At 50.1% G+C, this 24,942-nt stretch overlaps 1 protein-coding gene across 4 annotated transcripts in view; it reads left to right on the top strand.

The window, feature by feature from the left end:
• The window catches only part of ABCC3 (ATP binding cassette subfamily C member 3), a 41,537-nt gene that overhangs the window by 15,452 nt on the left and 1,143 nt on the right, over positions 1-24,942 (top strand). For 2 of the 4 annotated variants that reach the window (XM_036222735.1, XM_016133754.2), the window contains 22 exons: positions 2,764-2,941; positions 3,025-3,186; positions 3,720-3,812; positions 5,036-5,239; positions 5,355-5,501; positions 5,834-5,921; positions 6,292-6,358; positions 6,623-6,749; positions 6,832-7,008; positions 11,150-11,317; positions 11,635-11,827; positions 12,820-12,934; positions 13,131-13,278; positions 13,379-13,586; positions 13,854-14,164; positions 15,231-15,430; positions 15,590-15,716; positions 16,776-16,877; positions 19,724-19,870; positions 20,048-20,206; positions 20,790-20,956; positions 23,328-23,522. In XM_036222735.1, the coding sequence (XP_036078628.1) occupies positions 2,764-2,941; positions 3,025-3,186; positions 3,720-3,812; positions 5,036-5,239; positions 5,355-5,501; positions 5,834-5,921; positions 6,292-6,358; positions 6,623-6,749; positions 6,832-7,008; positions 11,150-11,317; positions 11,635-11,827; positions 12,820-12,934; positions 13,131-13,278; positions 13,379-13,586; positions 13,854-14,164; positions 15,231-15,430; positions 15,590-15,716; positions 16,776-16,877; positions 19,724-19,870; positions 20,048-20,206; positions 20,790-20,956; positions 23,328-23,522 (3,483 nt within the window). Of the gene's footprint in view, positions 1-2,763; positions 2,942-3,024; positions 3,187-3,719; positions 3,813-5,035; positions 5,240-5,354; positions 5,502-5,833; positions 5,922-6,291; positions 6,359-6,622; positions 6,750-6,831; positions 7,009-11,149; positions 11,318-11,634; positions 11,828-12,819; positions 12,935-13,130; positions 13,279-13,378; positions 13,587-13,853; positions 14,165-15,230; positions 15,431-15,589; positions 15,717-16,775; positions 16,878-19,723; positions 19,871-20,047; positions 20,207-20,789; positions 20,957-23,327; positions 23,523-24,942 lie in introns of those variants that run through there. The other 2 variants (XM_036222736.1, XM_016133755.2) reach the window with 2 other exon arrangements.

The following is a 24,942-nucleotide window of genomic DNA, read 5'->3' as shown; positions in this document are numbered from 1 at the left end:
TTCCTATTCCTATTTTACAAATGAGGGAGCAGGAAAACTAAGTGTGAAAAAAAAAATAAAAAGCGAGGATGCAGGAATTCAGAGAGGTGAAGTGACTGGCCCAAGGGCACACAGCTGATAAAGATGGATTCGAGTCCAGGGCTTTGAACTCCAGCTATGGTGCTCTTTCCAGATGATAGACTCCATCGTCTGTCACATGTATGGCTTAGACTTGAAGGAGCTCTCAAACGAGAGGGTGGGAAGGAAAGCTGCCCAGCAGCTGAACCCCAACCCCTTGCCTCTCCATTCATTCATTCATTCAATGAATACTTATGAGCCCCAGGGTACCAAAATGGTGCCAGACATTAGGGATACAGAGATAAATATGATGTGGTTTTCAAGTCTTGTAGGAAAAACCAATGTGTAAATCTATTTGAGTACAGTGCAGGCAGAGGTGTACTCAGGTGTCTGGACAACCCCAGGAGGGGTTAAAAAAAAAAATCCACCTTAGGATAGCAGGAGATAATTAACCATGTGAGGAGGAAAGAGGAGAAAGTGGGAGCCTAGGCAAAGTCACAAAGGCCTGAGACTGCATGACTCAGGAATTCCAGATAATTCTGAATGCTGGGGGTCAGTGTGACCAGAGGGAGGGGCAGAAAAACATGAAGAGAAAGGGAGAGAGCTAAGGAAATCCTTAAAAGTTTTTCAGCCAGAGAGGGGCGTTTGATTTGCATTTTAGAAGGATCTCCTGCCAGTAGGGTAGGGATATAGGACAAGTGGCCAAATGGAAGTGGGCCAACCAGGCCAGGAAGGAGATAGGATTCAGAAGCAACTAGGGAGATGGAGGTCCGTGCAGGGAGAGGGAGGGCTCGAGAGTGACTGGGTCCTGGCCTGGGTAACTGGAGGGTGATGGGTCTTTCTCTGACATGATGACCTCAGTGCAGGGAGGGGGCTGGGCACTGGGCAAGGTGGTGAGTTGAGTCTCGGCCACATTGGGCCTGTGGTGCTGGTAGGCCCCCCAAGATGAGACTCGCAGCTAGCTGGAGATCACATTTTCAGAGCCATCAGGTAAAAGCTGATGGCTAAGCTTTAATCTGTGGCTAAGCTTTGCCTGACAACCCATACAAAGACCCCAGACAGAGCCCTAGGGAATTCTGACAGGTAAGGGGTAAGTAAGCAGAAGCTTGACTGGAAGGGGTGAAAGGAGAGTAGCAGAGCACTTCCAAGGCAAGGCGCGGCCTCCAGCGAAGCAGGGTGGCCAGTAAAATAGAGCCTGGGGAAGGCAACGTGGAGTTTGTTAGTGACTTTGTCGAGAATAGAGGCTGGGACAGGCCTGAGAGCAGAGGATCTGCAATAGAGACAGGGTCCCTGGAGGTCTAGAAACCTCCTGTAAAGCAAGGTATATTAGCTTCCTGTGGCTGCTGTAACAAATTACCACAACTTGGTTGTTTAAAGCAACAGAAATTTATTCTCTCACAGTTCCTGAGGCTGGGAGTCTGAAATTGAGGTGTCGATGAGGTTGGTCCCTTCCAGGGGCTCTGAGAATCGGTTCCATGCCTCCCAGCTTCGTGTGCTTGCCAGCAATCTTGGGCATTCCTGTTCGTAGATCACTCCAGCTTCTACCCCCATCTTCATAGTGTGCTCGCTCTCTTGTGCTCTTGCTCTCTCTCTCTCTCTCTGTCTCTCTCCCCCACCCCCTCTTTCTCTCTCCCCTCCCTCTCTTTCTCTCCCCTCTCTCCCTGTGCATCTGCATCTCCCTCTCCAGTCTTTTATGAAGACATCAATCACTGGATTAGGGCCCACCCTGCTCCACTGTGACTTCATCTTGATCACATCTGTAAATTTTAGAATAAGGTCACATTCACAGGTGCCAGGGGTTAGGACTCGAACATATCTTTTTGGGAGACACACTCAACTCACAGCAGAAGGAGAGGCCTGATGATGAGTATGGAGGTTGAGGGGAGCTTCATCCCAGTATGGAAGAGACTTGGTTATGTCAATAGGAAAAGGTACAAGAGCTGCCAGCAGAGATGAAGCTATTGCAGATCAGGAGAAAGGGGCGCGATGATGGAGTGTGTACCTGAGGAGGTGGGTGGGAGGCAGGGCTCGGGGGCAGGATCAGGCTCAGAAAGCTGGAGGAACACCTCTTCTGAGGCAGGAGAAAGGGAAGAGGCCAAGAGTCGGGAGGGAAGCTTGTGGTTGGTGGAAGTTCTCAACCGATGGTTAAGTGAGAAGACTTAAGTGGGTAGCTGCTGAGAGGCGCAGGGAGTGGGGACCAGTCCGAAGGTAAACGGGGCTGTGGAAGGGGAGCTGAGTTAGGGCCCTGGAGAAGGTCACTGGGCAGCACTGGGGCCGGCTGGTGTTGGAGAGGATGGATTGAGGAGCAAGAGTCTGTATGGTCAGATGCTGGGCTCTGAGCCCTTAGCAGCTCTGGAGAAGGCACAGGAAAGTCGAATCAAGGAAGACATGGTGTTAGTTCCTGCCATGTGGCCCAAGGAGACGAAAGACAGGCAGGTGAGGCTGGTGGTGAGAGTGATAGAAGGAATGGGTGGCGGGGGCCATGGTAGATAGAAGAGGAGGTGAAGGCAGAAGGGAGCAAGGATGGAGGCAACGCTGGGCTGAGTCCCCTGGTCTGGGTGGAGGCGTGGAAGGCCAGCAGCGCTCACCTGAGAGGCTTCAGAGGTGGGGGCGGAATGGAGGTGGAGAGTGAAAGGGGAGGGCAGCGATAGAGGGAGCAGCCTGGAAAGCCCTCCCCACCTTCCTGCGTCTCTCCCGCCCTTGCAGCATGCTGATCAGATTTATTTCAAACCCCACGGCCCCTGTCTGGTGGGGCTTCCTGTTAGCCGGGATGATGTTCGTGTGCTCCATGATGCAGACTCTGATCTCACACCAGTATTTCCACCGCATCTTTACAATGGGGTTGAGGCTTCGTACGGGCATCATGGGTGTCGTCTATGGGAAGGTCAGTTGGAACAAGGCATGGAAGGCTGGGGAGGCCGGCCTTGGGGAGCTTTGGAGAGGCTCATGGGCTCGGTCCACCTGCAGGCTCTGGTTATCACCAATTCAGTCAAACGCAAGTTCACCTTGGGAGAAATGGTCAACCTCATATCAGTGGATGCCCAGCGCTTCATGGACCTTGTCTTCCTTCTCAACTTGCTGTGGTCAGCACCTCTGCAGATCATCCTGGCAGTCTACTTCCTCTGGCAGGTGACTCTCAAACTTTGACCTCTGCCACCTTCCTCTGACTTTGACTTTGCTGAGAAAGGACAAGACGGGGTTATTCTGGATCAGCAGAGGGGATACATAATGGACACAAGAACTTTTCTAGATATTGGAGTTGGACACAGGACTATGAGGATGTCTGCAATGGAGTCTTTTCAGCCTGGGCGATTATCCTTCTTGAAGATCCCAGGGGAGAAAAGAGAGACTAGGAAGCAGGATGGGTGTGACTGTCCATCATTGTCTGTATTTGTCTTCCTGTACGTCTGGACACCCTTCTGTATCTGTTGTTTGTCCCTGTCTATTGTCACTGTCTGATGGCTGGCTGATCCAGCAACTGTTTTTATCATTTTGGCTTTCTCTATATGTCTGCTTTTTGCTTTCTATCTGGCTGACCACCATCTATTCCTTCCTGCCCATCTCCAGGTTTCAAATTAATAAGCCTCTGTCTGTTGGATTCTGTCTGTGTGTACACTTTGGTTATCTGTCTGTCTTATATCCATCCACCTGTACCTCCTCAGAAACTGGGTCCCTCTATTCTGGCTGGAGTTACTCTCATGGTCTTGCTGATCCCAGTCAATGGAGGTGTGGCCATGAAGATGCGAGCTTTCCAGGTGGGTGCTATCAGAGGTGCACCGCGCCTGCCTGGAGCGCCAGGCTAGGTGCCTGGGGAGGGGCATTTACTAACCCGAGGCTACTCAACAACGTTGTTTACTGAGTATTGATGGCTACAAGCCTTTTTCACAAACTTTAGCTTACTCTGTCCTCACAACAACCCTGAGTGGGTTTTAGAAACATTCTTATTTTGCAGCTGAGGAATCAAGGCCCAGAGAGATATGGCAGTTCAGAACCTGGCAGAGCTGAGCCATGAACCTGTATCTTCTGGTCTACCACACTGTGCTGAGGTTAAATAGCCAGTCATCCAGTCCTTTATCTGCGAACACTTATTGCAGTTTTTAGTAGTTTCTCACTGCACATAGAATAAATGACAAAGTCCCTAGGACCACCTACCAGGCCCTTGCTTACCTTGCAAGCCTTCACCCCCTGAGGTATGGCTAAATTTGAGCCAATCTGGCCTTCTTACTTTTCTGCAAAACACCAAGCTCTTTGTACCTCTGGGCTGCCAAACCCTCTATTCCCTAGAATGCTCTCCCTCCCTTCCTTGCTTACCCAACCCTTTCTGTTCCCCTACCTTCCAGCATAAACCTTGATCTCCCAGACTCTCACAAAATCCTGTTGTTTCCCTTCATAGTACAAATACCAACTTATTAAGCATTTATTCAGGTAATTGTTTGCTTCCTATCTGCCTCCTCCATCAGACAGTTAGCTTCATGATGGCCAGGGCCTAGTTTGAGTTGTTCATCATTATCTGCCCTACATCTAGCACATGACCTGCCACATAGTAAGCACTCAATAAATGGGGGTCGAATGAATAATTTGGTGTGCTGCACCCTGGGTTAGATCCAGGAGGCTGGCGGTCTAACTGGGGAAGCGTCCATGCACAGAGATCTCTTGGGGGATAAAAGGAAAGTACAGTGTGCCTTAGACACCCAGGGAAGGGGGTAGAGGATACTGCCTGGGAGGGACCGTGACACTGGCACAGAGGTTGGAGCTGGATTTTGTTGGGCAGGAAGAGAGGGGAGGCTGGGCGCGGCATTCCAGGCTGAGGTGCGGCATTCCAGGCTGAGGTGCAGCACAGACCCAGCAGGGAGGAGGGTGGGGGAACGGTGAGCAGCCCGAATGGCTGCGGTATTCGCGCCAGTGCAGGAAGGCACAGGCGCCTGTGGGTAGAGATCCGGGGAGAAGAGGAGAGCATGCCACTGCCACTCTCTCACAGGTAGAGCAAATGAAGCTCAAAGACTCGCGCATCAAGCTGATGAGTGAGATCCTCGGTGGCATCAAGGTGCTGAAGCTGTACGCCTGGGAGCCCAGCTTCTTGCAGGAGGTGGAACGCATCCGGCAAAGCGAGCTCCGGCTGCTGCGCAAGGGCGCCTACCTCCATGCTGTGTCCACCTTCATCTGGATGTGCACCCCCTTCCTGGTGAGGCTGTCCCGCCAGAGCTGGCCTCCTGCCTGAGCTGGCCTCCCACCTCTCACCTGGCCAGCCTGGAGGCCCAGTAGACTCCACCCTGACACCCACCTCTACCGCTGCCCAGGTGACCCTCATCACCCTCACGGTATACGTGTCTGTGGACCCAAACAACGTGCTGGACGCCGAGAAGGCCTTTGTGTCTGTGTCCCTGTTCAATATCTTAAAGAACCCCCTCAGCCTGCTGCCTGTTTTAATCAGCAACCTGACCCAGGTAACCTCGAGCGGGGCTGGGCGGGGGTGGGGGCATGTCGTGCTGGAGTGAGGGCAGGTTGTTGGGGTCACTTAGGGTCAGGGGCTGATCAAGGAGTTACTGGAATCAGGAGAGGGCCATCGGGCCTTATGAAGAATTGTTCAAAGTTGAATGAGGTTATTAGAGTCAGTGGTCGTTTGCGTTCTGGAGACAGCCTCCATCTACCAACCTGGACCCTATCTGGGCCTTCAGGAGGCCCGGCCTCACCCAGGAAGTTGGGGGCCAGCCAAGTGTAGGAGGGAGTGGGATAGAAAAAAGCACAGCTCCCAGGGTTGACTCGCACCCTCTTGCAGACCAGTGTCTCTCTGAAACGGATCCAGAACTTCCTGAACCAAGATGAATTTGACCCCCAGTGTGTGGAAAGAAAGACCATCACTCCAGGTCCAGACACCCTTACCTGGGCTGCCCTTGCCGCAGCCCCTGCTCCAATAAATCCTCATTCCGAGCTTTTAATGTTTCTCTCGTGACCCCTTTTCTTCTTTCTCTTTTCGCATCTTTAACTCTATGCCCGTCTTCACCCTTTTCTGGCTCTCTGCTCTCTTTTTCTGCATCCTTCCCCAGCCCTCTCCCACTCTACTTCCTTCCCTGGGGCTCCCCCTGCCCTAGGGCTTCTGTCCCTTCTCCCTGCCCAGCAAACTTCCCTGCCTTCTCCTCTTAGCCCCTTCCCCCAAGGCTACCCTCCCTCCTGCCCCAGAGATCCTGTCCCTCTGGGCCTGGGGCCCCCTAAACCTGTATACGTTGACCCTCCCAGGCTATGCTGTCACCATAGACAATGGCACCTTCACCTGGGCCCAGGATCGGCCCCCCACCCTCCACAGGTACCAGTTTCTCTCATCCCTTTTCTGCTGCCCAAAGAGGGTCAAATGTCAGATCGGTAGCAGAACCTGCCCTCCAGCCAAACCCCACCCATCCTCCTACTGCCCCACCCCCCACACCCCCATCTTTGGCTTGGAAAGTAGGAAGAGCCTCACTTGCCAGGGTGGTTCTCTGAAGGGAGCAGGGCTTGAGTCTCCCAGTGGAAGGTTGGGAACCGAAAACCTAATCCTTGTCTTTGACTTGGCTCCTGGTTTCCTTGTCCCCAGCTTAGACATCCAGGTGCCAAAAGGGACCCTCGTGGCCGTGGTGGGGCCCGTGGGCTGTGGGAAGTCCTCCCTGTTGTCTGCCCTGCTGGGAGAGATGGAGAAGCTGGAAGGCAAGGTGTATGTGAAGGTGAGAGAGGTGTATGTGAAGGTAAGATGTATGTGAAGAGAAGCTTGGCAAACAGGTAACTGTGGAGTTCTCTTGTGGCCAGGGTTCTGTGGCCTACGTGCCCCAGCAGGCATGGATCCAGAACTGCACTCTTCAGGAAAATGTGCTATTTGGCCAAGCACTGGACCCCAAGCGCTACTACCAGACTCTGGAGGCTTGTGCCCTGCTAGCTGACCTGGAGGTGCTGTCTGGTGGGGACCAGACAGAGATTGGAGAGAAGGTACCTGATCCCCTTCCATCCTATAGGGAGTCAGCATATACAGCTGCCCACCTCAACCCAGACCGGGTCTATATATGCACTCATTCATTCATTCATTCATTCACACATTCATGTAGTATGCCCAGCTCTGTACTGGGGGAGCAGCTCTATTAATGGGGGAGACCAACTTGTGAACAGGTAGGGGGTGAAAACCTATGCAGGGTATAGGTATAGGGAGAACAGTGAGTGGGGAGTCTGTATAAGGAAAAGTATCACTTTTGAGGTGAATCTTAATAGCTGAGGAAGAATGCATTGTTTATCTATTCATTCATTCATTTGTTCATTCATTCATTCGCTCATCTGATTCTATTACACACTTACTGTATGCCAGGCACTATTATACAGTAGTGAATATACCAGACTCAAATCTCTGCCTTTATATAGCTTACATTCTAGCAGGGGAAATTTTATAAGCAAGATCAATAAGTAAAATATATAATATATTAGATATACTCTAAGGTGGAAAGAATGAAACAGGAAAGGGGTATAGGAATATGTGTGTGGCTGTGTTGTTAGGGCGTCTCACTGGGAATTGGAGACCTGAACAAAGGGAAGGAGTGGGCCATGTCTGGGGACATGGAGCCCTGTCTCGGGGAAAGGCCTTAGAGGCAGAGAGCAGCAAGTGCAAAGGCCTTGAGGTAGGAGTGATCGGAGCATTCAAGGACCAGCAAGGATGCCAGCGTGGAGTGGAGTGAGCAGGGCTGAGGAGGAGGAGATGAGGCCAGTGAGGTGTCCAGACAGCCAGGTCACATAGAGCCTTGCAGGCCACTGTTATACCATGGCTTTTACCAAGAGTGATGGAAAGTCTTTGAAGATGTGAGCCAAGGAATGGTGAGGGGACTGGTTAGGAAGTGGTGGGGAGCGTATAGGGCAAGGTAGAGTTTTGAAGACCTTGGATAAGGTTTTGGCCTTTACCTTAAACACTATGGGATAGCAGTAAAAGTGTTTGTTTAGTTCATTCATTTGTAATTGTTGCCATACATACATAACGTAAAATTTGCCATCTTCACCATTTTTAAGTATAAAGTTCAGTAGTGTCAAGTACATTCACACTGTTATGCAACCATCCTCCCAAACTCTTTTCATCCTGCAAAACTAAAATTCTGTGCCCATTAAACAACAACTCCCCATCTCCCTCTTCCTTCAGTTCTTGGCAGTCACCATTCTGCATTCTGTCTCGATGAATTTGACTACTCCGGTACTTCACATAATTGGAATCATACAGTATCTGGTTTGTTTTCTTGACACTAGCTTATTTCACTTAGCATAATATCTACAAGGTTCATCCACATTATATCATGTATCAAAATTCCTTTCCTTTTTAGGGCTGAATAATATTTCGCTGTATGTGTATACCACGCTTTGCTTATCCATTCACCTGTTAATTGGCTCTTGGGTTGCTTCCACCTTTTAACTATCGTGAATAATACTGCTATGAACATGGATGTACAAATATCTCTTTGAGATCCTACCTTCGATTCCCTTGAGTGTATATCCAGAAGTGAACATGCTAGATAATATGGTAGTTCTATTTTTTAGTTTTTAAGGAACTACCATACCATTTTCCATAATGGCTGCACCATTTTCCATTTCCATAAACAATGCACAAGAGTTCAGGCTTCTACACATCCTGGCCAATGCCTGTGGCTTTTGGTGGGGTGGGGGTGTTCTGTTTTGGTTTTTTGCTACAAGCCATTCTAATCGGTGTGAGGTGGTAGCTCATTGAGGTTCAGGTTTGCACATCCCTAATGACTAACGATGTTGAGTATCTTTTCATGTGTTTGTTGGTTGTTTATATCTTCTTCAGAGAAAAGTTTAAGTTGTCTGCCCATTTTTTCATCAAGTTGTTCGTTTTTTTGTTGAGTTGTAGTTCTTCATATCTGCTGCAGGTCCTCGAATAACATCATTTCATTCAATGTCATTTTGTTCTAACATTGATTACATGCTGTAGGAATTTAACCCTTGTTTATATCAATTAGCATATGGTAAAATTGGATTCATTATATGTCATTTAGCTTAAAGTCACAGAACCTAGTAATGACTTACAGTCAGTAAGGATTTATTGTGCTGGATATTAACCCCTTATTAGATGAGTTGCAAATATTTTCTCCTATTCTGAAGGTTGCCTTTTCATTCTGTTCACTGTGTCCTTTGATGCACAGAAGTTTTTAATTTTGATGTGATCCAATTTATCTATTTTTGCTTTTGTTGCCTGTGCTCTTGGTATCATATCCAAAAATCATTGCCAAATCCAGTGTCATGAAACTTCTCCCCTATGCTTTCTTCTAAGAGTTTTATACTTTTAGCTCTTTCGTTTTTTTAATACTACATATTTCAGTGTATATTCTCTCAAAATAGTGACATTCTCTTTACATAACTATGGTTGAATTATCAAAATCAAGAACTTTAACATTGATACAATATTATTATCCAATTTATAGTCTGTATTCAAATGTCATCATTTGTCCCAGTAATGTCTTTTTTTAGCTATTTTCTTTCCTGGTCTAGGATCCCGTCCAGGATCATGAGTTGCATTTACTTGTCATATCTCTTTATTATCTATCAATCTGGATAATTCCTCAGTCTTAGTCTTTTAGGACCTTGTCACCTTTTGAAGATACAGGCCATTTGTTTTGTAGAATGTCTCTCAATTTGAATGCAATTAGATTTGGATTATATATTTGGGGGAAATACCAAAGAAGTAATCTTGTGTTCTTCTTAGTGCATCCCGTCAGGAGTCACATGATGTCAACTCGTGCCTGATGGACAATGTCAACGTTGAGGTTGTGTCTGTCACTGATGATTTGTTTCCTAACTTTCACTGACAATCCTTGCCTGAGTCAGTGTTTACTATGATGTTTGCCTAACGGTAATTTTCTAACTCTATTCCTCCTATAGTTATTAGTTGGCATTTTACTCTAAGAAAGAACCTTCTCCTCCTTCCTCTTTTTTTTACTTATTCACTAAATACTTTATATCCATATGGGCTCATGGATCCTTATTTGATTCAGCGGGTTCTAGTCCATTACCTTCATTATTTGTCTTGATGTTCAACTTGTCAGTAAAAGTTTTTTAAGCAGGGATTACTGAAAAGCTACAATGTGGAGGGTCCCGAAGGCACAGGAGCCAGCGAGGAGCCTCTCATGGTGGCCTGGGGAAATGAGGACCTGAGCCTGAGCAGTGGGAATGGGAAACGTTTAGGTAGGAGTCTGAGATTACAGGACCCAGAGAACTCTTCATCTATGACATTTCTCCTTCCTATCTCTCTTGGACCTACTCTGACTTCACACACACACACACAAACTTAATTTAATGTTCAGCGCATGGTAGGCACTTAAGAAAGACTGGTGGGTTGAATACAGGCATGCTCATATGCTTTAGTCACTATGCCGGCTTCTCCCTAGCAGTTCCAGCTCTCACCTCACATTTGCTCTCCCCAGGGGTCAGTTTCTCAGGGTACCCGAAGGAGCTGGGCCCTGTTGCAGAGGGAATAAGGAAAGCCGGTGGTAGGAAAGCAGGCTAAACCTCTGGGTCTGCCTTCCGGGCCTCGGTTTCCTCATCGTGAGCTTAAGGAAAGATCTTACTTCCCCTCTGGCATGTCATCTCAGAGTTGATGAATTCTGAGGTAATGCTGGTTTCCCATCCTTGCTTAAAAGTTCAGGACCTTGGACAAAGTCATTAAGAGCTGGGCTTTAATTTCTTATTCTAGAAAGGGACACCTCCCTGGAAGGACTGATGTGAGGACCAAATGGGATTATTATTATGAAAGTCACCTGCAAACTATATGGGCAATAGAATATTAAAAGGTCTATTAAGGACCTCCCGGGAATTTCCAGCCTCCTAGAGTAAGACGACAGCAGGCAGGGAAACCAGCTGGGCGGGGTGGTGGAGCAAAGGGCACAGGATGTCTTCACCTGCCCTGAGGGGACACGGAAAGCCACCACCTTCCTTCTGTGGCCTTACGGCTTCACAGGGACGACGGGACCAAGTATATGAAATGTGAATTTAGAGGTCTGCCCTGCTGATTGACAGTGGACAGGGCCCTTACTCACCTCGTGGCTGTCTACCTTGTACCTACTTCCTCCCTTCCTCCTCCATGCAGGGCATTAACTTGTCTGGGGGCCAGCAGCAGCGGGTTAGTCTGGCCCGAGCTGTATACAGCAATGCCGACATTTTTTTGCTGGATGACCCACTATCAGCCGTGGACTCCCATGTGGCCAAGCATATCTTTGACCACGTCATCGGGCCAGAAGGTGTGCTGGCAGGCAAGGTGAGGCCTCTAGGAGGCTAAGGGGGCTAAGGCGAGATATAGGGCCCTAGGAGAGAACTGGTGGCCAAGGAGTGCATATAAAACCTGGACTTGTGGGAGTCTGAGAAGCAGGAGTGTGGGATGGGCAGCAAGGGAATCCCACGTCGTGGGGTACAGCCCAGAGGCCCTGAGCCGGCTGTGGGGAGCATGGGGTGAGTCCCTTATGTGCCTGTTCATGCTCCCTGGCACACGAGTGCCTCACACTCACTCTGTGGCCCTGTGCCTGTGCTGGAGGTGTGTGCTAAGGGCGGTGGGAGTGATCGCTGCTTTCTCTCCAGACACGGGTGCTGGTGACGCATGGCATCAGCTTCCTGCCACAGACAGACTTTGTCGTAGTGCTAGATGATGGACAGGTGTCTGAGGTGGGCACCTACTCAGCTCTCCTCCAGCGCAACGGCTCCTTTGCCAGCTTCCTCCACAACTATGCACCTGATGAGGACAAGAAATACCAGGAAGAGGATGTCAGGACCGGTATCCTGGGCTCTCTGTATTTCTGTGCCCTCCCAGTGTTTCCTCTGTCTTGGGGGGTCTCTGAGTATCTCCAGACAAGCCCGCTGTTGTATAGGGGAGTTTCTGGGGAACTTGGACCTCTGTGTGGTGGTCAGACATCACCAAGTAGGAAAGGGAACCGGACGTAGTCCAATCCTTCTCCTCCTCTTCCCTAACTGCGTGACCTTAGACCAGCTGCTCAGCTCTCAGAGCTTCAGTCTTCCCACGTGCCAAAAGTGCATTAGGGCCCAGGCCCAGCCTGTATGGCAAGACTGGTTCATAGATAAATAGTCACATATTTAAGTACTTGGAAATGTCATTTACTTAGCAATAAATATTTATTGATCAATTACTATGACTAAGCGCTATTCCAGGCACTGAGAGACAATAGTGAACAAACAGAAGTCCTGTCCTCATGGAGCATATTGACATCCCTGGGCTCATGTGTCTCAGCTCCATGACCCCAGACTCTGGGCTGGCTCACAGACCTCTTCCTGGCTTTTCTTACTGCTGTATGTACGGCTTAGATGTCGAGCATTTACTAAGTACTCTGCGCCTTGATAAGCACTTGACACACATTTGTTTAATTCTCACAACGATGTGATGAAGTAGGTACTATTATTATCCCCATTTTACATGCCCGTCTGAAGTCACGCAGTAAAGATGTGGGAATCTAAGCTCATCCAGTCTGGCTCAGAGTTTGAGCTCCAAACCCTTATATTTGAACCCACTTCTCCTGATGGGAAGTTTTTCTTCTTGTCTAACCTAAGTCTTTCTCGACACCCCCCCCTTTTTTTTTTCAACATGAAATTGGTCATTTATTTTTTTCATTATTGTTTTTGCTGCCTTTTCAACCCCTCTCATCTTATTTCATGCTTGTCCCTTTGGGCCCCTTCATTAGAGTAGGGATGGGGGATACTGGGACTTGTAAGGAGCTACCTGACTTCCGTCTCCTCCCGCCCACCTTGTGACAGCCTTTGAGGATCCAGACGACGAGCAGGTGCTGCTGATTGAAGACACACTCAGCAGCCATGCAGACCTAATGGATAATGAGCCAGTCATGTATGAGGTCCGGAAGCAGTTTATGAGGTGAGCTCTTGATAGCATTCGGGCCCCTGGGATGCTGCAGCAGGGGCCCCAAAACCTGCCAAGTAGGGTGCAGTGGGCATTCTCCCTGATACTGACACCATGGATGTCCATCTGCGGCCTCAACCCTCCTTCTGGGCTCTGTTCTGTGGGTGTGTCAGAGGCACTCCTCTCTGGGCCTGACCAGTTGCCTCTACAGAGAGCTGAGTACCATGTCCTTGGAAGGAGAGGGCCACAGTCGGCCTGTGCACCAGAGACGCCTGAGTACAGCAGAAAAGGTAGTGCAGGCAGCAGAGGTGAAGGCAAAGGGGGCGCTGATCGAGGAGGAGAAGGTGGAGATGGGCAGGGTGAGTAGGGTGAACAAGGAGGGCTGGAGAGGGTGCGTTGTCCCCCAGAAGTTTTGGGATTCACAGGAGTTCTCTGTCCCTGACTGCCATGGCCATACAGGTGAAGCTGAACATGTTCTGGGATTATGCCAAGGCTATGGGGCTCTGTACCACACTAGTCATCTGTCTGCTGTACGCGGGTCAAAGCGCAGCTGCCGTTGGGGCTAACATGTGGCTCAGTGCCTGGACCAATGAGGCTGCGGTGGGTGGACAACAGAATAACACCTCCATGAGACTGGGTGTCTATGCTGCCTTTGGACTTCTGCAAGGTGAGCCTGCAGAGATACCTGGACGGGGCTTCAATGGCCCCTTCCTCACCTCTGGGCCACTGGGTCCCCTAAGCCACACCTTTGCCTCTGAGTCTCCCTTTGCCATCACAGCCATTGCCCTGCCCCAACACCTCTCTAACCCACCCTACAGTCCACCTGCCTTTGAGCCTGCCTAGCCCACCAAGGCTATCCTTTATTTTGGAACCTGCCCCTGCGTGCTTGCCACCTGGCCCAGGCGAGCGAGTGCCCCTCCACCTCTTCCAACAGGGCTCCTGGTGGTGCTGTCGGCCTTCGCAATGGCAGTGGGCAGTGTCCAGGCTGCACACTCGCTTCACCGGGCGCTGCTGCACAACATGATGCGCTCGCCACAGTCCTTCTTTGACACTACACCCTCAGGCCGTATCCTCAACCGCTTCTCCAAGGATATCTACGTCATCGATGAGGTTCTGGGCCCTTCCATCCTCATGCTGCTGGGTTGTTTTTACAACTCCATTGGCATCCTCGTGGTCATTGTGGTCAACACACCGCTCTTCGTGGTGGTCTTCCTGCCTCTAGCTGTCCTCTACCTCTTTGTGCAGGTGCATAGCCAGTGGGCAGGCATGGCCATGGGAGGAAGGGTGAGGTGCTCATGTGGGCAGGGCTTTTGTGTGCACAGGTGAGGGGGGAGGGAGGAGGAGGATGTAGGCAGTCAGTTACTTTCTCTTTCTGAAACTCATTTTCCTCACCTATAAAATAGAGACTCATAGGGCCTGCCTCATAGGATAAAATGAAATTCTTGTAAATTATAACCAGCCCTGGAACTTTTTCCTACTGGCTTTTTAAAAATAAAATATTGCTAACAGTTTTAGATGCATTATTCTTCCCCCATTTTTATACATTTCTAAACAAATCCATGTATGTATGTTTTGAAGATGAGTCAATAACTTTCAGATACAGCTAACTGTAAAAGTCATTTGGGTCACTGAGCCCCTGTCCTGCCATGAATTAATCAGCTGCTGAAGATAAGCCACAGGGTGGTTAGCAGATCCTGTGTGTGGAGGCTGATCTGGGCTGTACTCTGTGCCGGGGCAGGACACTCTAAGACACAAGTCCCATGTGCCTCTGGCTATCTTAGGGTCCACAGGGTAGAGGATGGAAGCTGGAGGCAGAACCATGTTTTTGTGGGGCTGAAGCTTAAACAACTATATGACGGCACAGGAGGGAGAGGCTCTTTAAGAAAAAGAATACAAAGTTATCTTATTTTTGCAAATATTGCAAAAACATTTGACTGTGTAAGCACATTGCTAGAGCCCTAAGTAGAGACAGACATACGTATTGATTTAGGAGGACAAGCAAAGTCAGTGCTATAATGCAGGTCTCCATAGAGGGTAAGGGGGTCAAGAGCTGAAAGGGAATCAGGAAAGGCTTCGTGGAGGAAGTGACCTAAAAGACCGAGCAGAGCTGAGCAGAGAGAAAGGTTGGCATGAGTTCATGGAGCCACATCAGGACCCTAAGTCTTAGGTTCTTTTGAGTAGGGGAAGGGAGCAAGGTCTTATGGGGGAGTGGAGCCGGATGGGAGGAGCCCAGCTGGGTTCAGAGGGTATGCAGGACTGAATCGGTGGTTTCACGATCTTGACCCCAAGCTCTTTTTCTACTCTCTGTCAGCGCTTCTATGTGGCCACATCACAGCAACTGAAGCGGCTGGAATCTGTCAGCCGCTCACCCATATTCTCCCACTTTTCGGAGACAGTGACTGGCTCCAGTGTCATCCGGGCCTCTGGCCGCAGCAAGGACTTTGAGGCCATTAGCAATGCTAAGGTGGACACCAACCTGAAGAGCTGCTACCCCAACATTGCCTCCAACAGGTCAGCTACCCCTCGCTCCTCCAGGAGCTCCCATGAGGTTCTCTGCAGGAGAGACCCTGGTGTTCTGGGACTTAGCCCTTCGGTCTCCTTTGCTGTTGTGTAGACAGAAAACTGCCCCACCCTTCACTTGCCTCAGTTCCTCCTTGTCTATCCCCACAGGTGGCTGGGGATCCGAGTGGAGTTCATGGGGAACTGTGTCGTGCTCTTTGTTGCGCTCTTCGCTGTGGTTGGGAGAAGCAGCCTGAGTCCAGGATTGGTGGGCCTCTCCGTGTCCTATGCCCTACAGGTACACAGGAGTCCGGGCCCCAAGGCAGGGCCACCACTGGGGCAGAGGCCACACAGGTGTTATACACATCTCCTGAGTATCTCGCTCTGCCCGTGGTGGGGACCAGCCACAAGTTCTGCTTGCCAGGACTATGAGCTCACAGTCAAGCTTGGAGAGAGACTCCCACCAGTAGGGGATTGTGATGCTGGCTGAGCGTTACAGTAGTAAAGGGTCTTGGTGGAGGGAGGAACAGAATGTTGTAAGAACACGGAGGAGATTCTCTACCTTGGGGTGCTGGAGAAAGTATCTTGGAGCTTGGCCCCAAAAGACAAAACAGAACTTGTCCTGCTTGTGTACATCTCAAGACAGTCCACCCTGACAGTTCCTGGGGCAGGAAAGTGGGGGACTGGAATGTACCTCCTTTCACATGCCTTCAGAGAAGGAGCCTGGGCTGGAGGCCGGGCAGGTCACTCTGATATCAGCCTGTGTTGTCAAAGGGTTACATAACTGCAACTGGAATTTTGTAAAGCAGATCACATTTTCATTGCCTCAGGTAGCTCAAGTCTCGAAAGCTTTGGTAAACAAAGGACAGCCCAGAAAGAGCAATCTTCTCAAACTTTAATGTACTTACAAATCACGTGATCTCGTTAAAATGTGGATTCTGTTACAGCAGGCCCAGGATAGGGCTCAAGATTCTGCATGTCTATCAAGACTCCTTGGTATACAGAGTATGGTCCAGAGGCCAGTTCTGTCAACGTCATCTGGGAGCTTGTTAGAAATTCAGAGTCTCGGGTCCCACTATAGACCTACAGAATAAGAAGCAAGGTTCTCTGGGAAGTCTTTCTTATACATATTGATGTTTGGGAAACACTGGGCTAGGTGGCCCTTGGTTAAGTCTACATTATCATCGCCTGAGGTACGGTTAATGATTAGAGCTCCAGGTGGCACCCCTATGGTTTTACCCAGGCCCTCCTGGGTCATAGATGGGATAGGAACATAATCAAGGAGGCTGAACTCCTCCCAAAGCCATTGCAAGGGCAGAGCAGATCACCCTACTCATGACCCAGTCCCTTTGGCCAGGTGACATTTGCTCTGAACTGGATGATACGAATGATGTCAGAACTGGAGTCTAATATCGTGGCCGTGGAGAGAGTCAAGGAGTACTCCAAGACAGAGACCGAGGTGGGTACTGGGATGAGTGTGAGGTGAGGGGAGTCAAGAATACCTGGGAAAGGGTGCTTGATCGCCTGCCATTCCCAAACCCCAGAGCCAGCTCCTCGGGTGGCTCTTTATTCATTCATCCATTCAGCCCTCACTGAGCATCAACCAGAGGTCTATGCTTGCAGGCATAGAGGATTTTCAGTTGAGCAAGACAGAGTCTGCCCTTAAGCAGATTCTGATGTGGGGGGGGGGGGGGAGTAAGACATATCACAGGACTCTGGGGTGATGCACTCAAAGAAGGCAGAAAAGTGGGTCACTCAGCTGGGGTGATCCAGGAAGGTGAGCATCCGGCCAAAGGCATCCCTGGTTAAAGGAGCAGCAGTGAGACAGCCTGCCCTTTATTGGGGAAAGGGAGTTGTCCTCTACTGGGAGATTCAAACTTTTCTTCTTTACACCCTCCTATGGTTGCACCTCAGAACTCTTCATGCCCAGAAGCTGCACCATCCCTGAGTCTTGATGTCGAGCATCCCTCTTTTAGACCACCCTTCCCATCCCTCCCAGCTCATGTATTCCAAAGCCCTTTGCTATTCCGGTACTTCGCCCTCATTGGGACTCCCAGTCCTATGATCCCTATCAGCCTAGATTATGTGCTCCCCCAATGCTAGTGCTCCCAACTCCCTCACCCTTCTTTCTCCCTTCTCCCCCCTCTCTCAGTTGTTGTCACCTACAAAACCCCACCCCAGTGAGCCTATCTACCTGCCTTTTCCATGCTGGCATTCAGCTGAAACGCTGCTGAAGAGAATCACTGATTTTACTTCAAGTTTATAACCACACACCACTGCTAGGTGTTCCCGCTTTGCTTCCCCGAGAAGCATGTGTTGCCATTTTCAGAAAGATCTGTTTTGAACTTTCTTTTCTTAAACCCCCACATTTCCTTCTCCTTTGTGCCTTTCTATCTACCTTGCATGACATGTCAACGAGAAAATAGGTTATACGATGTGAACCCCCTCAACCTTCTTTCAAAACTCCGTGTGGCCCTTCTTCAGAACTACCTTCTTCCCTTTCTCTTTTAACAGGTAATTCCCTCCTCATCTTGAAGTCCCCACCCCCCACTTCTCCACATGGCCACTTATGGGCTTCGCCTTCCCAGTGACACCTTCCATCTCCTACATTGTTCGTCTTGCTCCTTCTGTCGTATGATTGCCATCCACTTGCAAAAACATGTGTATCATAGCTTTCATTCTAGACACACAAGGCAACTCTCCCCTTCTCCTGTATCCTACTGCCCTGTTTCTTGGTTCTCTTTGGTCATGAAGCTTTGCTTTAAAATGTGGTCTACACGTGCTCTCCCTACTTCCTCATCACCCTTTAGCTCATCCACCTCCTGCAGTCTGGTTTCTGGCCCCACCACTCTCCTGAAACCACTCACCAATGACTTCCCTGGTTCCAGACCTAGGGGACCCTTTTCTGGTCTCCTCTAATTTAATCTCTCAGCCACACTCAGATGAAATGACCCCTCCTTTCTTCTTGGAAGGCATGGCTCCCGTGACTTGAGCTCTTTCCCTGTCAGTCTCCTTCGAGTCTCCATCCTACCTGTTCCTCCCAGCCCGGCCTCTCCTGCCCCCATGGCCCCCATCTACCCCTGCCTTTCCCAGGCATCCCCCATAACTTTCCACACACTGGGATCTTCCAAGTCTCCCTCTTTTTGTCTAGCACTCCATTTCCCCTGTCTAAACACGTGATCCTATCTCTATATCCTAAAAAATTCTGGCCCCGACCTTTCTGCCCATTCTTTTGACACCTCGAGAGAGTGGTCTACATTGGCTGCTCAGCTTTTTGACTGCCTCGAAGTAGGGCTGGCTTCATGGGTGTATGGGACCTGTCGCATAGGTCCCCACTCATGGACCCCATGCTTAGAAGGGCTTCACACTTGGACATTCTTAGTAATTTTTGAACAGAAGGCCCCACATTTTCATTGTGCATTGGACCTCCCAAATTATACAGTCGGTCCTGTCTCGAAGCCACCATCATCTTATGCTCAATTTATTTTAACAGCCTTCTAACTCGTCATTCTGTTTCCACCCTCTCCTTTTACCTGGTAGCAGCCAGGGGACTCCTTTAAAAGCACATCAAATTGCATCATTCCACTGTGCCCTTAAAATGGCCTGCAAAGCCCTACACGATGGGGCCATCGCTACCTGTCTCCTCCCTCTCACCTTGTCACTCTGTTCTAGAACAGACCCAGAGACATCTGCACTTGCTGTTCCTTCTGCCTGGCATGTCCGTCCCCCAGATATTTACTTGGCTTGTTCCCTCACTTCAGATCTTTATTTAAATATTTTAAATATCCCCTCCTCCAGGAAGCTTTCCCTGACCACCCTGTACAGCACAACACCACCAAGCACTTCTCGGCGTTGATCGCTTTCTTACGTTATGTAGATGTGCTTATTTTTTATTGTATGCCCCTCTATACCAGAATGTAAGCCTCAGGGGAGCAAAGACTTTATCTGGCTCATCATTGTGACCCATGTACCTGTCACCGTGTAGCCACTCAATAATGAATGGTGAAAGGGGGAACTAGGGCAGGCGGGGAGGGGCAGCTCGACAGCATGTGGCACAAAGAGAAAGTAGGAGAGGGAGGATGGGATGTTTCAGAGCAGTTCCGTGAGGAATAAAGGCAGAGAGATAAAAGATTCACTGAACCACAAGCGTGGGCCACAGGAGCACCAGGGACTATCCCCCAAGGGGCCATGATGGGTTGAGGATGGAGGGGACTTTGGGAGAGAAGGAAACTGGAAAGTGGGAGGGGGCCAGGATGGGGAAGAGGTACTGCTTTGATACAGAACTTGTCTTTTCCTTCCGGCCAGGCCCCCTGGGTGGTGGAGGGCAGCCGACCTCCTACAGACTGGCCCTCACGGGGTGAGGTGGAGTTCCGAAATTTCTCTGCGCGCTACCGGCCGGGCTTGGAGCTGGTGCTGAAGAACCTGAGTCTGCGCGTGCGCAGTGGTGAGAAGGTACGCATGAGATGGGTTTACGCCTGGGAAGTGGCCATGTTCCTCATGAAGGGGTGTGGGTCTTTTGGAGAGCAAGTCCTTTAGTACGGATGTCTGCTCAGCCTCTCTAAGGGTGTCCTGGGGATGTCCCCAGGACCCCTGGGCCTTCCCCTGACAGCTCCTCTCCACCTGCTGCAGGTGGGGATCGTGGGCCGCACTGGGGCTGGCAAATCTTCCATGACCCTGTGTCTGTTTCGCATCCTGGAGGCCGCAGAGGGTGAAATCCGCATTGACGGCCTCAATGTAGCAGCCATTGGACTCCATGACCTGCGTTCTCAGCTGACTATCATCCCCCAGGTACAAACTTGACATGGACGACCACACTGGCCAATGACCCTTGAGGGGCGGACCCCATCCCTGTTCTGTAGCTTGAGGTCCAAGACTGGGACCGCTATCTGGGAGGCTGGAGAGCCAGACAGCAATAGCAGAGCCATAGAGTGGCCACCTGTTGTTGATCTGGAAGGGTCAGATTTACCCTGCCCAACCTCTTGGGCCAGCAAATCAAGCCAGGAACATCAGACTCCTGAAGTGCAGACCCATCCCCAACGTTCTGTCCTGGCTTCCTGGTTTCACAGCTCTGAATTGCATTTCACTTTTTCTGGCTCCTCTGGGGTATTTTTTTTTCTGCTGACTGGACACTTTGGAGTCAGATTAGTGCTCCTGTTTCTGCTTTAGCAGAGGAATTTGTGATTGGCAAAGCTGAGGTTTATCACTTCCCCACAGGCATTTTCTATCTCCTCGGCCATTACCTACCCCCTAAAGAGCTGGGGACAGAGTGGGAATGCCGCCGCCTAAATCCTTTCTTTTTCCCCGGCCCTGAGACCCAAAGTGCCTTATAGGGTCCAAGCTGCCTCCCTCTGAGGCCTTTTTGTGTCCCCAGGACCCTATCCTGTTCTCAGGGACCCTGCGTATGAACCTGGACCCCTTCGGCAGTTACTCAGAGGAAGACATATGGCGGGTCCTGGAGCTGTCTCACCTGCGCACGTTTGTGGGCTCCCAGCCAGCAGGCCTGGACTTCCAGTGCTCCGAGGGAGGGGAGAATCTCAGGTAACAGCTGGGAATAGACAGGTCAGAAACAGTACCTTTTAGAGCGAGGGGATCTAACATCAAATGACACCGAGTCGGCCAGCCCCCTCCACCCTCCTCACTCCTATCTCAGCCTGGGTGCACTTAGGAGGCATTGTTTTGTCTTGAACATATTTCCTGTGCCAGACACGGTGCCCTATCTCACCAATTCCTCGCGTAAGCCTCAGAGGTCCCACTTCACAGATGAGGAAACTGAGGCAGGCCCAAAGTGATGGAGCTGGAAGAAGGCATGCCTAGGACTTGAACTAGGTCTGGAAGATTCCAAAGCCCTATTCAGTCTTGTCGTTGTGGGTTGTCAATGTCTGTGGAGCAGGAAACCTACAGTGCTGTAGGGAAATCATAGATATTTTCCAAGATGGAGGCACACTCTCATCTGCAGTTTAGGAGAGGGCAAAGTGAGCTCCCCGCACCCTTCTGTGTTTTCTTATAGCCCCAGATTTTATATCCCCGGCAGCTGGGCTGTGTATCAGGGAGAGCTGAAAGTCACTTCTCACCGAGTATAAAGGCTTGAGAGTCCCATACTCATGTTAGCTGTGTGATTTGGGGCAAGTTGATTAACCTCTCTGTGCCTCCTTTTCCTTCACTCTAGAATGGGAATAACAGTAGTCCCCCCATACCTCTTGCACTGTGCTGCCCAAGAAAAATATGTTAGCCATGTATGTGTAATTAAAATTTTTTCTAGTAGCCAGGTGAAAAAGGGAAAAAGAAACAGGTAAAATAAATTTTAATAGTGTATTTAGCCCAATCTATAGAAAATATTTTCTTCTCAACATGTAATTGACATAAATGTTATTAAGGATGTTCTATATTTTTCTTACTAAGTTTGAAATCCCGTGTGTTGTTTGACATTTACAGCACATCCCAGTTCAGACTGGCCACATTTCAAGTGCTCAGTAGCCACATGTGGCCGGTGACGACCATTTGAACAGAGCAGTCTCAGGGTCATTGTGATGAAATGGAAGGCACTCAGCCTACATACACACCTGGAAAATTTATTCTTATTTATTCTCATTCTACTCAGTCCATACCTGTGGACTCTCTCCAGACCTCAAAAACAAAACAAAAACCTTACGTTTGCTCAGCACTTAGTAGTGTTCAAAACACTTTGGCCTCTACTATCTCATATAATCTTTACTGCAGTCCTGTGGGCCAGGAATGAGGCTCTAACACATAAAATCATTTGCCCAAAGCTGCGCAACTAGCTAGGGAATGGACAGGAACTCAAAAAGTGGGTGCTTTTCCCCCAAACCTTTCCTTTCTGTATCATAGCCAGCGGTGGGACACCCTCTCCTCCCCAAGCAGTCCTATAAGACTGGATATGCATCTTAACGGGATTTCACTTACACAGTGGTGTTGGGGGTGGCTGACAGACAGACCCTGAACCCATAGTTGTTTTTTTGGCCCATTCTCCAGTCCCTGCTTGCCATCAGCACCTCCCCCAGAGCATCCTTTCCATCCTCACTTACACCAGGATCTGGGACAGAAATCAGCTCCCTTCCTCCCTGAGCTGGTAGCCACTTTAAGTGTAACCTGTATGCTGTGCCAGTCTCACCATAAATCAGCCCAGAGTTCTATCTGGCGGCTCATTCTGCTGCCAAAACCTTCATTAGTTGCGGGAATGGGCTACAGAGAGAGCCTGGCCTTCACTCGGGCTGTGGTGACTCACCCCTTTGGGAAGGGCTGAGGTATTTGTCCTTGGGTGTGGGGGTGCTGCAGTCTCTGTGGTTGGGAACACATTCTTGCTTTGTGCACTAGCTCTGGCTTCCAAGGCGAGAGGTAGAAGGTATGCATTCTGCCCCTGCTCCACCTCCCCAGTGACCAGACAGACACGGGTTATCCCCCAGGTCCTCCTCTGACCTGCCCCTTCCTTGTTTTCCTTGTTCCCTGGACTTTATTTTCCATAGAGGCAGGAGAAGACTGTCCAAATTATGTGATATTAGGCTAAGCAAGATGGCATAATGTGTGTAAATATCCAGAAAGTGTGTTCTTATTAAGGTGTAAATGACTGCTAGAGCATCATGGCACTAGTTGAGGAGCGAGGATGGGAATAAAGCACAGAAAGAAGATGCCATGGTGCCAAGCTAGAGATGTCATGGTGTTGTCGAGCACTGGCTCGACCTCCAAGGCCCCTCATTAATCCTGTGGTGTTCAGACCCTTGACTCCGATGACCCCGGTTTCAGGAGGACTGGGCTGAGGCAGAAATGAAAGAGGTTGGACAGAAAGCTAGTCTTGGGCCATTGGAAAGGAGTGGAGACAGAAACGGTTCGGAGAATGAAGCCTGGGGCAGGCATGGGGCTCCCAGCTGGAGATGTCTGCTTTCCCTTTTCTCAGTGTGGGTCAGCGGCAGCTTGTGTGCCTGGCTCGAGCCCTCCTTCGCAAGAGCCGCATTCTGGTTTTAGACGAGGCCACGGCCGCCATTGACCTGGAGACTGATGACCTCATCCAGGCTACCATCCGCACCCAGTTTGAGACCTGCACAGTGCTGACCATCGCACACCGTCTCAATACCATCATGGACTACACCAGGTGGGGCACCAGAACCCAAGCAGGGGGGGATCTGGTGAGGTCACCTGGACCATAGGGAAGGTGCAGGCAGATTAAGGTTATCTGGAGGTAGGAGAGATGTGTGACCTTGGGTAGGTAATTCACAAACCTTTCATGAACTTCTCTCGGGGTTGTAGGAAGGAGTCAGTGACATAAAGTGTTTAAAGTGCAGGTGATCCTGGGAAATGTTAGTCTCCTCCCTGACCCCTTACTCTTATTCTCCCTAGCTCCAGTTTCTCAGAAGATAAGGGAAGGGGCCTTGCCCTCGGAATCTTATGGCTTTCTTGGGGAGGCAGTTCACATGGGTGAAAGGAAAAATCGTGACCTATTTCTTCATTGCACTCAATGTCAAGGTGTGGTGCTGGAGAATAGGGAGAGGGCTGGGTGACTCAGAAGCCTCATGGAAGTGAGCTGGCACTGGCCCAGAAGGCGCTGGCCTTCTTGGAGACATGGCAACTCAGAGTGAGGAAGAGGAGGCAGGATGCTGCCACAGATCTATGCTGAAGGAGTACAGTGGGAGCACATCGACAGGCCTTCATTCACAAAGTCAGCACCCGTAGGGCATGGGGAGGCAGGGACAGTGCCACGGAGAGGGCGATGGGCCGCCCTTGTGTCTCTCTCAGCAGTGTTCCCACACAGGCCCAGAAGATCGGGCACCAAACTGAGGATGCTTGATGATATGGTCTGTCTGCCCCATCCCTACCCCACCCCACTCCCCACTCCCCACTCCCATCCAGGACCTCACTGGGAGAAGAGAAGGGAAGGTGGGCAGGAAGCACTGGGCCTTGGGTCCAGATAAGGGATAGGGCTGGGCTGAGAGGATTTGTTCCCTAAGGGGAGAAAACTCAAACTGCCCTTGCAGATGGGGAGTTACTCATTCTGGTGGGGCTTGCAGAAATTAATCAAATAATCACTCTACTGGATGTGTAATTAGAGCCTGCAGGAAGGAAGCAAGGGTCCATGTCGGGGGGTGGCCTGAGAAAGCCAATTCACCCAGGGCGGCCAGAATACTTTCCTAAGGAAGGGAAGCGCCAGCCAGGCCCTAAAAGAGTAAGAATTGGGGAGCATGGGGCAAAACTGGGGTAGGGCGGGAGCTAAAAATGCCAGGCAAAAGGTACAACACATGCAAAGGCCCTGAGGTGGGGAGGCACACGAGGCTGGAGTGCAAAGGGCAACGAGGGCAGCAGAACCAAGATAAGGTGGGGAGAAGGACAGGTCCCACCATGCTGCACTTCTAGGATCATGGTAAAGCATTCAGTCCATACCTCCAAGAGCAGTGAGAAGCCTCTGAAAGGAGGAGATGGTCTCCTGGGCTCCAGTTTGGGCAGTGGCCAGGCAGTGATGGCCACAGACATACTCCTTCCTAGAACACATTTCCAGGCGTCCCATCGGTGGGGAAACA

This window comes from Rousettus aegyptiacus, unplaced genomic scaffold (genome assembly GCF_014176215.1).
Source record: "Rousettus aegyptiacus isolate mRouAeg1 unplaced genomic scaffold, mRouAeg1.p scaffold_m13_p_6, whole genome shotgun sequence".
NCBI classification, from domain to species: domain Eukaryota; kingdom Metazoa; phylum Chordata; class Mammalia; order Chiroptera; family Pteropodidae; genus Rousettus; species Rousettus aegyptiacus.
This window is presented reverse-complemented; position numbering and strand designations above follow the sequence as displayed.